The sequence below is a fragment of the Gigantopelta aegis genome, chromosome 3 (assembly GCF_016097555.1).
Source record: "Gigantopelta aegis isolate Gae_Host chromosome 3, Gae_host_genome, whole genome shotgun sequence".
In the NCBI taxonomy this organism is placed as follows: Eukaryota; Metazoa; Mollusca; class Gastropoda; order Neomphalida; family Peltospiridae; genus Gigantopelta; species Gigantopelta aegis.
The window spans coordinates 34,591,719-34,605,548 of NC_054701.1; the positions used below are offsets into that span (position 1 = coordinate 34,591,719).

At 34.7% G+C, this 13,830-nt stretch overlaps 1 protein-coding gene across 1 annotated transcript in view; it reads right to left on the reverse strand.

The window, feature by feature from the left end:
- The window catches only part of LOC121367928 (copine-8-like), a 28,204-nt gene extending 14,598 nt beyond the window's left edge, over nucleotides 1-13,606 (reverse strand). The window contains exons 1-9 of the mRNA XM_041492384.1: nucleotides 13,472-13,606; nucleotides 9,100-9,246; nucleotides 7,639-7,726; nucleotides 6,581-6,684; nucleotides 4,376-4,415; nucleotides 3,303-3,379; nucleotides 1,197-1,228; nucleotides 725-753; nucleotides 210-313 (exon numbers count right to left, since the gene is read on the reverse strand). Of these exons, the coding sequence (XP_041348318.1) occupies nucleotides 210-313; nucleotides 725-753; nucleotides 1,197-1,228; nucleotides 3,303-3,379; nucleotides 4,376-4,415; nucleotides 6,581-6,684; nucleotides 7,639-7,726; nucleotides 9,100-9,170 (545 nt within the window). The 5' untranslated portion in view covers nucleotides 9,171-9,246; nucleotides 13,472-13,606. The remainder of the gene's footprint in view (nucleotides 1-209; nucleotides 314-724; nucleotides 754-1,196; nucleotides 1,229-3,302; nucleotides 3,380-4,375; nucleotides 4,416-6,580; nucleotides 6,685-7,638; nucleotides 7,727-9,099; nucleotides 9,247-13,471) is intronic.
- Between the last annotated feature and the right edge of the window lie 224 nt (nucleotides 13,607-13,830).

The window sequence follows — 13,830 nt, forward strand, 5'->3', positions numbered from 1 at the left end:
CATGTAATAATTAAAAACAATTATGGCACTGGGAACAGCTGACATGATGTATTATTATGCACAGAAATCACATATAAAAACTAGTGAAATATATTTAATATTAATACGTTCATACATGTGCAATCTCTTCTATGTATTTATGCAATATTAAACCAATGGAATGGACAAATTATGAAAATAAAATGTACACCCAAATATTAAATTTATACCTGCCATCCTCATTAGCTCGATGGAAAACCAGAAACGGGTCCGATTTTCCAAAGAAATCTTTTTTGTCCAGATGTGAAGCTTTGAACTGCATTATTGCTTCCTCCTGTAAGTATAAATAACACTGAACAGAATTTTAAAGCATGTTAATAATACTAATTATTTATCTTGTCATATCTACAGAACAAATCACATAAGTAAACCATTCCAATTCTGTGAGTTATTTCCCCCTACACCAACTCATTACTGAGAAACTGGTGAAAAAATTTACTTTTATTTTGGAATTACTTGTAATAAAAACATACTATCAAAAGTTATGGCTATAAATTTCAAAATATATCTATCATAGAAAACATGTTTTTAGTGTGGGGTTTTTTGGTGGAGGTTTTTGTTTTGTTCCAACAGTTGAAAATACTACTACATGCAGACAGGTAATATTTCCCACATAAATGAAGACTTTGTTATATATTTGTTTTGACAATGTACCCAGTAGATCAAATTAGGATAAACACTTTACCTTGCAAGAGCTAACCTCCTCTGTTCGCACTGAAAAAATAAAATCAAACACCATGTCTAATACATAAACAAATTTTCATAAATTATTTAATTCCTATCACAAAGCGACCTTCATCATAATGTAGGATGTACAAGAAGCACAGAACATTTGATTATTTAAGCATTGTTTGTTATTTCTTGTACGTTCATTGGGGTATGAACAAAACAAACTGTGTTAATAAACGAAGCCGTTTTCACATAAGTTTGAACATTTGAACGAACAGCAGTTCTTTTTATTATTGCAAATTAGAAAACAGTAAATTAAAATGGACAGTTGGAAATTTAAATGTATATCTTCAAAATAGGGTGCAGTGTTTTGCATCTATCAGATCAAATGGACGAGGGTGCATGTGCAGTGACATGTTCCCACAATTCAAAATACAAAGTGTGGTACAATATCAATGACATGCATTTCTGAAGACTGAAATACTTACAAATAATAACTCCAAAAGCTGTGGCTCTTCCCCTGTAAAGATAAAACAAGGATATTGAACACTAGTATATGACACTATTTGTACTAGCCTCCAATCATTTAATATAAGATAAATTATCTCCAACAGACACTAAATGTATTATTCCCTGTTAAATGTAACTTGTACTTAGCATGGGAAAGTTTAGATGGGGTACGGTTGGCTTTCCACCTAAAATACGACTACCATGTTGTGGTTTGATCTTAATGGTCGCCTGATCACTCATGGCGACTAAAAATACCGATGGGCAAGTCAAACCCCTGTCCCAGGTTGCCCGCCTGGCGACAAAAATGTTGATTGACAGTCACAGTGGAATGACTGAATGTTCAGATTTATGTTTATCGTAGTGATGTGTGATTAACCGTGGAATCAGTTCGGTTTTAGTTATAGACGAAAATCGTAACCGTGGAGATAGAAAAAAACTTACTTTCGGTTTACCAAATTTGCCATTGTCAGCCCAGCTCGTCCGAAATGGAAAAAAAAAAAATCTTAGGTGAGTCAATACCAAAATCCACTTCTGGCAATAACCAGCTGAACGACTCATAGCGTTTTGTGGCGTTAATCTCCAAATTTGATACACGTTTTGAACGTCGCATGGTATCATTTGCAATGCAAACTCATGGCCATTTTAACGTGGTGAAAATGAGGCAGAGTTCGGAAAACCCCATTTGCCTGTGAACATAATGCCTATTTTACTGCATCCACATTATGTTTTCTTATGTGTGCCCGTCTTCTGCAAAAGACATCCATGTTTATTATTTGTTTGGACCTTTCATTTGTACCCATACTTTATTATTTGTGCCTGTAAGGTATTTCCAGCGGGTTTTTCAATATCAGCTATTTTCGTTAATTTCCAAGATAAAAAAATTGTTTGTATTGTTTACTGACATCAGAGGAAACATACTACATATTTCCTAATGCAGCAAGGGATCTTTTATATGCACTTTCCCATAGATAGGAAAACACATCTCACAGCCTTCGACTAGTTGTGGTGCACTGGTTGGAACGAGAAAAACCTAATCAGTTAAATGGATCCACTGAGGTGGTTCGATCGTCCGATGTAAGCACCTCGAGCGAGCACTCAACCAACTGAGCTAAATCCCACCCCAGAGACAAAAGATAAATTTACTGTTAACACTGCGATCGGAAAAATGTCTTTGTATTAAAATATAATTAAATTTCCATTACATTCATTACAATATAACGTAATCCCATTGGTCCAGCCGTAGCCACTGGAGTTTGTCCATTTATCGATGAATGTAAAAATTATGTCTTCAGGGAACATGATACCTCATGACATCATTTTATATTGGTAATTTGTCTTACCGAGCGTTATTGTTATAATTCAAAATAAAAAATGAACTTTTAATGTTATTATTAGTATGTTTCAAATTTAATTATAAGTATGGAGCCATTCAAATATTATGTACACTATTTTTGGTCAAAATTAGACACCCTCCCTCCCACCTGTAACGCTGGACCATACACACCCCAAAATATTATGTAATGCTTGAAAATCACTACCCCCCCCCCCCCCCCCCCTTTACAAACAAGTGTATATCATGTATATAGCTACGTCTATGTAAAGCGACAAAGATGGCAGCTTCCATTGAACTTATAGAATTCAACTTTGGTCACAATATTTAATATGGTTTGTGTACGGTAGTCGACTGGGCCTGTGAACAAACAGATCCTTGCAAAGTGTGGCATCAGGAAGTGCAAAGAAGGCGGTCAGCAGTTCAAATTAAAAGAAGATAAATGATTAATGGTCGGAAATTGTTAAACTGGCCTTGTGTATTATATTATACAGGCTTCTGAGAATTGAACATTTGCATAAACTATTTACGGGTTACCCAGAAACAAATTCAGGGAACCCGTTTTGTTTTTAGGTAACCCCTCATGAACATGTAAATGATGTCATAAATTCAATGCGTGAACAAAAAATGGGTTATGCAAAATTGTCCTGTTATAGATAATAACATCATGAGCACATTTTAAACTGCAGCTGTTTGGTGTCTAGTATAGCCTAGTTTATTTTGACACACTTTGTCACAAGGGAGAGAAACTCACTGTAGCTTTTTCTCTACTTTTCCACCTGCAGCACTGACAAGTTCTCCCAAAGAGCACTCATAGAATCCAAGAAAATCCTGTCAAAACAGAAAATACAGAACATCATGAACATGTCAAAACTAAACACATGTAAATGTAAAATAAGATAAAATGGTCCTGCAATTTATTTTACCAGTCTGTTTGTGGAATGACCTCTGCCTGGGCTCGTCCAGTTGTCACTGAGTCACTGGAGTAAAAGTAATTATTGCTGCATACCTTTGCTTTTAAGGTGCACAAATGCGACCACACAGCACATGTAATACTTTTGTATAATGATTGCCACTATTTACAAAATCTGCAGTTTTCCCACCTTATGTAGCTGATAAAAAGACACATTGAATAATAAAAAAATATACAGTAAAACCCCTCTAAAGTGGACACCCTTGGGACCAAGTAAAATGTTCGGTTTTAAGAGGTATCCAGTTTAGAGAGGTTAAGTTCTGTACCGATTTCTAAAAAAGGACAGTGAAAAATGTCCGGCTTTGGGGGGGGGGGGGGGGGGGGGGGGGATTCCAGTTTACAGACGGTCCGGTTTTGAGGTTTCACTGTTTATTAAAAATGTGGCATGCACAGTAGGTTTTAATATATGGCTGAAACTACTGGTTTAATAGACATTTTCAAAGATGTTCCAGTTAATTTTTGCATTTACATCATAAATTAATAATACTTTGTTTTCACTTGCCTTAGCATTTTGATGAGCGTAATTTATTCCTCGCCTAAGTGTTATGAGATGTGCAATTTTTCACTCAGCTTGGTTTTTCATAAACTAAGGTCTGTTGCTGATGGAAAGAAATACTGCTTGTCTTCAGTGGACTCCAGGCAGATGTATTGATTAAAAGGTGTATATTGTTAGGGTGGGGTGTGTGTGTGTGGGGGGGGGGGTGTATACATTTTTCACTTTTGGAAATATCCAACTGAATAGAGATACAATTTGTTCAGTTCAGCTTAGTATAATACATGTATCTCAAACAATGTACATGTATGTCATAAAAATGTAAAGCTGTTAATTAGAGAAAGTTGGTAAAAGAACTTACATGATGGTCTAATTTTTGGCTTGGTGAATCTACATCATAACTGAAAAATAAATAATAAAATGAAAAAAGAACATATATGAAAATAAAATATGATGCATTTTGTCATAAATCGTAAAGCAGGGTATGACAAATGTTTTAAGATCTGTAAAGTCCACTAGCCCACCAAAATAAAGCACTAGCCCAAACTTCTGATCAATTACAACACACTTGAAAAACAAGAAACCCAACCCCTATAGTACCTCAACAAAACCTGGCTAACCTGGGGAGTTTTCTCCTCTTTTTTTAATAATGTACATGAGTATAAAATGTTTAATTTTTTTTTTATTATTATTAGTATTAGTATTATTTAGTGAAAATTTATCTCGACTTGTAGAGGTGAATGAAGTTTCAAAAATAAATTATAGGGGTTTTTTTTAAACTGCATGACCTACCCTATATTGTGACAATGTCATGTCTGATCCTAAACCATTGTCCCGTTTGTTTTTGCTTTTGCCCCACCCCCTATCCACACCCCCTCATCCGGAGTGGGTAAATAATTTAACAAAGTCCTCTCTCTACCCTCTTAAAACAAAAGAATTTAATGTACTATACAATGTAAGCCGATAATGCATGGTCTTGTTCAGTGTATTCGGTAGTGAATTGTCACCAGAAACGGTGATGTCAGTTGCTCAAATAGCCTACAGGGCAATATATACATTGTCAGACAGATATCAACAGATATATTGGCAAGATTTAACTCGTTAATTGATTGACAAAACAAATATTATCTTGTACAGATGTGAAACTTTATCCAAACTGCTACACACATTAAACAGGTCAAGCAGGCTCTGTTAATAGTGTTATTGTGTTCCCAGATTGCCAACATCCCTATCGCAAATAAGCGAGGCATTAAATTAGAAGACAATAGATAAATAAGACAAAGACAGTCATTCTAAACATTATACTTTAGTTATGCTAACCTGTTAAATAATTGGGTTTGAAGATTCACACCTTGCTGACATGTGTGAGATTTTACTACCACATGACTTGTACAAGCAATCAAAACACGCATTTCATTAAGATCGTTTCCTGTCCATGATACTTTAAAGTGAAAACAAAACAGTCTGTATCATGTGTATTGTTGTCATTGATGATGTAGAAACTTCTTGTTACTGCATTTTATAAAAATTTAGTTCAAGTTGAATATTAATATATACTTATTGATTTGTTAACATTATGCGATGACCAATGTCAGAATAACATGTATCAAACTTATGTCAGTGGAGGAAAAAAACATCGTGAGCTAGCGGGTTTTTTGTTTGTTTTTTGTTTTTTTAAAGCTACTAGCCCATTTGGCTACTGGTTTTGCATTTGTCACTAGCCCTGTGATAAAAAGCACTAGCCCCGGGCAGTGGGCTAGCGGATTTGTCGAACTCTGGTAAAGGAAATTTTTTTTGGTTAACAGGAACCCTCAATACTTAACGTTATTTAAACATTATTTAACATATACATGTAGTGACTGTAATATGATTAAGAGTATGAAAGAAAAAAGTAACTACAGTTGAATCCCGTTGGCTCGAAATCTGTCGGTGCACGAGAAAGTGTTCGACCAATCGGGTAGTTCGACCTAACCATTTGGTCAACATCATGTATGTGTAACTCAGGACTTTGTTTTTGGTTCGAGCGTTGCGGTGTATTCGACCCTTCTGAGTTCGACCCAACGAGATTCTACTGTATTAGTATTACACAAGATATTCTTTATTTTTTATTATTATTATTTTTTGTTTTAATCTGAGTGGTTAGTGAGAGAGAATATAGTGTAGTGACATATTACACATCCCTAATGAGCCATTATACACACCCTGGGATGGAGTCAGTACTAGGGTATGAATCCACCACATACCAGCCTTAAGACCCATGGCTTAACAATTATGCTCAGCCTGTTTTACTAAGCGATCTTATTGTTAAGATCACATGAAGTACCTTATGCACTTAATGGTAATTTTAGCACTAAGATCGATTCGTTGGCCCATTTTACAAAGCGATCTTAGCACTAAGATCACCTTAAGAGGAAAGATTGTCATAAAATGTCTCTAATATATGACTGCCGCATATACGAAAGCACAGAAATTACATGTTTACTGAGAATCCCAGAAAAGGTAGGGTGTTTTTTTTTTTTTTTATAATATTATGATATAATGATTTTATGAATGAAATTATACACACATTTCAAACTTTAGCATCTGGCGTTCTTCGAAAAAATAATCAATTATAAACTTTTTCACAAAGTCTGGGTTCAAACAGTCCTTGATCATCTCGGTTCTGCCGTGCTGCAATTAGATACAAAAAAAACTAAATTAACATGAGAACTACATGGGAATATATATTCATGAATAAATGTATTGTATTTACACTTAGGAAGGAAGGAAGAAGGAAGGAAGAAGGAAGGAACTATACAGATGTATATATATGCATTTTTGTCCTAAACTCCGCAAGGCTCAATGGGTAGGTGTAAACCACTTGCACCGACCAGTGATCCATAACTGGTTCAACAAAGGCCATGGTTTGTGCTATCCTGCCTGTGGGAAGCACAAATAAAAGATCCCTTGCTGCTAATCGGAAGAGTAGCCCACGTAGTGGCGACAGCGGGTTTCCTCTCAAAATCTGTGTGGTCCTTAACCATATGTCTGACGCCATATAACCGTAAATAAAATGCGTTGAGTGCATCGTTAAATAAAACATTTCTTTCTTTCTTTCTTTTGTCCTAAAAGTCATGTTACTTTCATTATGTACAAACATCTTATAATCTAAATATCTCCAGGCATTGCAAAAATCCAGAAAACAAATTTTCATATCTCCTAAGTTCAAGGGCCATAACTCTGTTAAAAATTAGTAAATCATCATGAAAGTCAAACTTAATTCAACAAATTAACAAATTAAATTTTCAGTCCAAAAAAAAAATGAAACAAAATAAAGTGTTGACAAACAATGTAGTGACATCCTTCTAAACTGGATGCCCACAGGAGCAAAAATCTGGATTAGAAAGGTTCTGTTGTACACTAATAAATTTTAAAAGGCACCATGAAAAACATCCAGTTTCGAGGGAATTCTGGTTTACAGAGGGTTCGGTTACAAATGGTTTCACTCTATATATGTAATTATTACTTTCTCTTTTTTCCCCCCACATATCATCATATGTTTTTATCAAATTCAGCTCAAACCGTGTAAAATCAGTATGAGGGAGACATCACAAGCCGTGCTGTCAGTTTTCAGTGATTACAAACCTCATGATACGTTTTCGTCTTGAAGTCACCAACTCTCAACACACACATGGGATCAGACTTAGAAAAGAAGTCCTGGTCTGCCAGGTTCCTGTAACAGAATTCATTGTACTGCACATTGTATTTGCATATTGCATCCTATACTAAGAAGCACAAATACTGCAATCAATAATACACGGAATATTTTCTTGTAGAAATGTCATATCATATACATTAAGCATTAGTAGGATATTGTTCAAACTAGAGAAAAAAAAGAAGGAACAAATTGAATATGAAGCAAAAAACCCACAACTTGGAGTTTATTACAAAGTTCTATATAATGACTATGGATGTTACATTTTTAAAAGATAATTTGGCAAAAAATTGTGTTCACTTAGAGCTACATGTAATTAGACTGCTACTACAAACAGACAACCAGAAACATATCGATATTCTAAACGTGAAAATGTATTTAATATGTAATATTAGTCAATATTATATGACATTTAGTGAAATATTTTAAAATATCAGTGAAATAAAAGTGTTATCAGTTACTCAGTGAGGATAACACATTTTAGAGTGAAAATTTCACTATTTCACTCTAAAATGTGTTATCGTCACTGTAGAAAGTGTAAGGAAGCCAGAACTATTTTGCTGCTGGCATTTTTTATATAAAAGTAAATTGCTAAAAGTTATATAATAAATAGAAAATTTCATGTTTTGCAAGCGCGACTCGTGAGATACGATCGCAAACTTCACGAGATGAGATATAAATCATATTTGACAAAAAACATTAAATACCCTCTATTTATTAACCCAGCAGGCACTCATAACGGGGAAAATAAAAATCATAATTTCTCACTGAGAAATTATCACGCATTGGTTTAATGTACACTACTATTGGATAATTTGACACCAACAAACCAATCACCTTGTCAGTACTAAATATGACGTCATCACGAGTTGGCAAAGCACACACAATGACGTCACGTAGTTTAAAGCATTTACGTCTTTCTGGTTTCAGTGTTAAACTTGTAATAAAATGGTAGTTTAATGCATTTCATTATAGATTTCTTTTTCACAGAATATATAGCACTTTGGGTTTTGAAAATTATCTGTGAACTGTCAATAAAATATAAAGTTAAAGCAATACCCAGAACAGTAAATTAGTTTACGTTGTTTCTATATACATGGACGTGTAGCCAATGTAGGTTATATAAAAGAAAAAGGCTTTTGACAACCCCAAATAGCTGGAGTAAAAATTCAATAATAACTGGTAACTCATTTGTTATCCTCTATTTATAAAGGCTTCACTACATGTATTGGAAAATTGTTACACTGGCAGAATATTCCGAAGATTCTCTTTAAAGCAAGTAATATAGTTTTCAAGGTTGACCTACATGTAGCTGATTTTTGATTACCTATCTATTTTGTCTTGAAGAATCAGTGATTAAAAAAACTCAGTGTCTTGTTTATACCAATTACCTGCATGACACAGTAATCTCCACTTTCGTTGCTGGGGCAACAACAGCTGTTCCAGGTTGAAATGTATTCATTGCTGCCAGTGAGTAGTTAGATGCTTCATGTAAATCAAACACTGGAATCTTGAGAATTGAGCCTTATTATGCCTACCTGTATTTAAAAAAGGTAAAACTTTAATACAATGTACATAAATATATAAATGCATTACTAAGGCCAGGACATTTACTGTATATGTGTATATGTAAGTGGAACTGGGGTGTAAAGCCAATAAACATTTACAAATTTCTAAATGTATACACAGAAATAACTTCCTATGATCAATGGTCAGCGAATACAGCAAATATATGATAGATTAGATAAATTATGAAGTTTAGTTTTAGTGAAGTTATGGTTAATTAATAATGAACATTGACATAACTATTAACTGTATGTTTAAGAAGATTTCCAGAAATTGGGTGAACATTCTCTTTATAATACATATTTTAATAATTACAAATCACAAGTATGTTGTCATGTCATTATTGACAGTATATACTGCAATATTTTCCATATAGGGCGAGACGTAACCCAGTGGTACAGTGCTCACTCAATGCGCGGTCGGTGTGGGATAGATCCCTGTCGGTGTGCCCATTGGGCTATTTCTCGTTCCAACCAGTGCACCACGACTGGTATATCAAAGGCTGTGGTATGTACTACCCTGTCTGTGGGATGGTGCATATAAAAGATCCCTTGCTGCTAATCAAAAAGAGTAGCCCATGAAGTGGCGACAGCGGGTTCCCTCTCTCAATATATGTGTGGTCCTTAACCATATGTCTGACGCCATATAACCGTAAATACGTGTTGAGTGCGTCGTTAAATAAAACATTTCTTCTTTCTTTTATTTTCCATATAGTATACACTTAGCACTATATAGCATACATCCCTTTATCTTATGGACTGGTGAGTTGCAATGAGCTTACATTTGTTGCTCTTAATACATTTCTTAACATTATTTAAAAAAACTTATTTTGATTAGATCCCATAAGCTTAACCAAACATGCAGTGAGCTGTTTACAACCCAGTGTATAATCTTAAAACAAGTAGGTTAAGCCGAAAGTAAAGAAGTGCATTATAATATTAAACAAGCACTCTGAGAGTACTGCCAAAGTAAAGAAGTGCATTATAATATTAAACAAGCACTCTGAGGGTACTGCGAAAGTAAAGAAGTGCATTATAATATTAAACAAGCACTCTGAGGGTACTGCTAAAGTAAAGAAGTGCATTATAATATTAAACAAGCACTCTGAGGGTACTGCGAAAGTAAAGAAGTGCATTATAATATTAATCAAGCACTCTGAGGGTACTGCAAAAGTAAAGAAGTGCATTATAATATTAAACAAGCACTCTGAGGGTACTGCGAAAGTAAAGAAGTGCATTATAATATTAAACAAGCACTCTGAGGGTACTGCTAAAGTAAAGAAGTGCATTATAATATTAAACAAGCACTCTGAGGGTACTGCTAAAGTAAAGAAGTGCATTATAATATTAAACAAGCACTCTGAGAGTACTGCTAAACCAATACATGTATGTCTCTTACCAGGCTCAAAACATTCCATTTCATTTAAACTTATTTTCGTGCTTATATCTAATTAACATTCAAGCATGCTGTCCTGGGCACACACCTCAGCTATCTGTCCAAGACAGTGGGTTATTTGTTAATTCTTAGTGGTTAGTGAGAGAGAAGAGGGTGTAGTGGCCGTAAACCGACGCACTGAGTTGTTAAAACTTGTCTGGGTTGGAGCTGGTACCAGGATGCGAAACCTGTACCTATCACATACATGTTAACACATACCACTGCTTTTGACATTCTGGCTGAAACAAGAATTAGACCAATGGGGATCGATTCTAAACCATCAGCATAATAGGTGAGTGCTTTACGGTTTATCACTGGGCTGTGTCCCACCCCTATAACTTATAAATATGTTAATAACTAAACTACTTATAAATGTGTTAATAACTAAACTACTTATAAATGTGTTAATAACTAAACTACTTATAAATGTGTTAGTTAATAACTAAACTACTTTTAGCAGGGGTCCAGAAATGGAAAATATTTCACTATAGACCGCCGGACCAGAACAAACTAAAATTTACTAGCCCGCCAGAATTTCTAATCCTCCAGCCTATAGAACAATATATTAATTATTATTAGTTTTTAACAATATCTTTATAACAGCAAGTCCCCAAACATTTCTTTCATATAGATTTACAAAATTCAAGTTACATCCTGCAAATATTTAACAGAAGAATCTAATCAAAACACATCGGTAACATATTTTTAACGTAAACAAATCATTTGTAGGAACTACTGACTTTTGACCAGCTCCGTTGTCTAGGACTGAGGCTAAATTGAAATTACTATTAAAATGGAACTATTTTCGTGTTGTTGTTGTTGTGTGTTTTGGGGTGATAAAACTTGAAAATGTTTGGTCCGAACATCCATTATTAAATGTTGAATAATGTAAGCAACATATGTTTATAATTCCGTTTAAGCCATATAGCTATAGATTTTAGTGCTGTTTGAGCCAACGCTAGCTTCCATTTTGTCCAATTTGGTTCCATTTTCGTTTGGGACCATTTTGGCATGATTCCATTTTCACTATAACCCAGGGCTGACGAGGAGTCGTGAATTCAATGCAAAAAAATAAATGAATAAAAAAATTTCAGAAAAGCCCCCCAAATCACCCACCAGACTGGTAGGTGCAGTTTTTAACTCGTCTGTCAGAATTTTTACTCACATTTCGTGAGCGAGCTAGTACTTTCTGCACCCATTTTAGCATTAAAACATAGGTAAAACGCTGTTAATGGAAAGGGGATATGAAAGTACTTAAATATCGTATACAGTGATCAGTGCTAAAAATGTGCGCAAATCTCCGAATCCGATTCGCACAAGCATTAAACATCCGAATCTATTTGAAATATATCCAAAAATTTATTAAATTGAATAATCAGTGAGTAAAACGTTACAGATTTAAAAAATAATAATAATAAAAGACAGTCTAGTTATCAAGCTTCAGTTTAAACTGGCTTAAAAAGCGTAGCATATACATTCAAATAAGTGCATGTTCGAAACATAATGGTTTATCGAGACTAGTCTGGCCTGGAGCTAAGCGTTAATTGGTTGGCCCATTTCTATGAACCAAATTGCCAACTAAGAGAACTGAAAGGAACATGTTTGTTCAGTTCTTACATAATAACAATAGACAGTAATTAAGTTCTATGTTAGTTCGCTGATATTATGTTCCTAACCTTGAATTACCTGCTCTTTTTAATCAAGACATTTTTTTGTCGGTTGTGAAAATGTGCTTCAGTAATATCCATACAAACATTGAACCAATGTGCAAAATACATCGGCAAAAGTATCCCATGCGCTGTTTACGAAAAAGCAATCTTCGAAAAGTAATGGGGCTGCGTTCAGCCAGACCGTGCGGAAAAATGTTCGCCAGACTGGTTTGTGCGCTTCACGGTAAACCAAATGGCCACATTGGGAATGAATCAAATAGTTTGCGAATGTTAGCGAAACGTATCCTGACTGAACTTGGGGTTGGTAAGACACCTAAAAAAACACTGACTGCAAAGAAAAAATGGAACCAACAACTAAATAAACTGTTAGTTTTTTGTGGGGGTTTTTTATTTATTTATTTTATTATAATTTTTTTGCTTTAAAATTGAATAAACTGTTATTGACAAATTGGTTATTCTTTTCAGTATAGTCAGGGTTTTTTTTAATCCATATACCGTTAGTAGGGTATGACACAGAATTCTATATACTAACACTGTTGATAAAGTTCTTCTTTGAAAATGTTTAGAATTGGAGGATTCCCGTGGACTGCTTGCATGAGAATCCACATGGATTCTGGATTCTCGTGAAAAAAGCCAAATTTTTAGCCCTGGTGATTCATTCTGCCAAGGGGCGGGACATAGCCCAGTGGTAAAGCGCTAAATTGATGCGCTGTCGGTCCAGGTTTGATCCCTGCCGGTGGGCCCATTAGGCTATTTCTCATTCCAGCCAGTCCACCATGAGTGGTATATACTATATTAAACTTTAAAGGCAGTGGTATGTGCTATCCTGTCTGTGGGATGGTGCATATAAAAGATCCCTTGATGCTAATCGAAAAGAACCTATGAAGTGGTGACAACAGGTTTTCTCTCTCAATATCTGTGTGATCCTTAACCATATGTCCGACACCTATAACCGTAAATAAAATGTGTTGAGTGCCTCGTTAAACAAAATCGATAAAAGTCGACAAACGGTAATCAGTTATAGCATAATAAAAACAGTCAATCTACAACTACAAGCAGGTGTATCTAAATATATACATAATATATACTCAACAGAGGAGAAATAGATGTAACAATATTTGTTTCCTTCTTCTTGATGGCTGCTGACACTGTGTATCTGCTGGCAAGTTCCAATAGAAGTAAATGAAAATAAAAAAACAGGAAATCAAAACCGGAAGTGTGTAAAGTTGAAGGTCGATTTGCTTCACTGTTTCTTTGGACCAAACTAATTCTATTGTTAATAAAGCTAACTAATGAAACAAATAGATAACACAGAAATTTGGCATTGATATGGAGAAATTTAACTCAATAAAACGAGAAAAAAGAAGAAGAAAAGATGAAAAGAAAAACAGCAAAAGCGAGATAAACAAGAAAACAAACTTTAAAAGAAAGAAAGAAAAACAGATGGAAGTT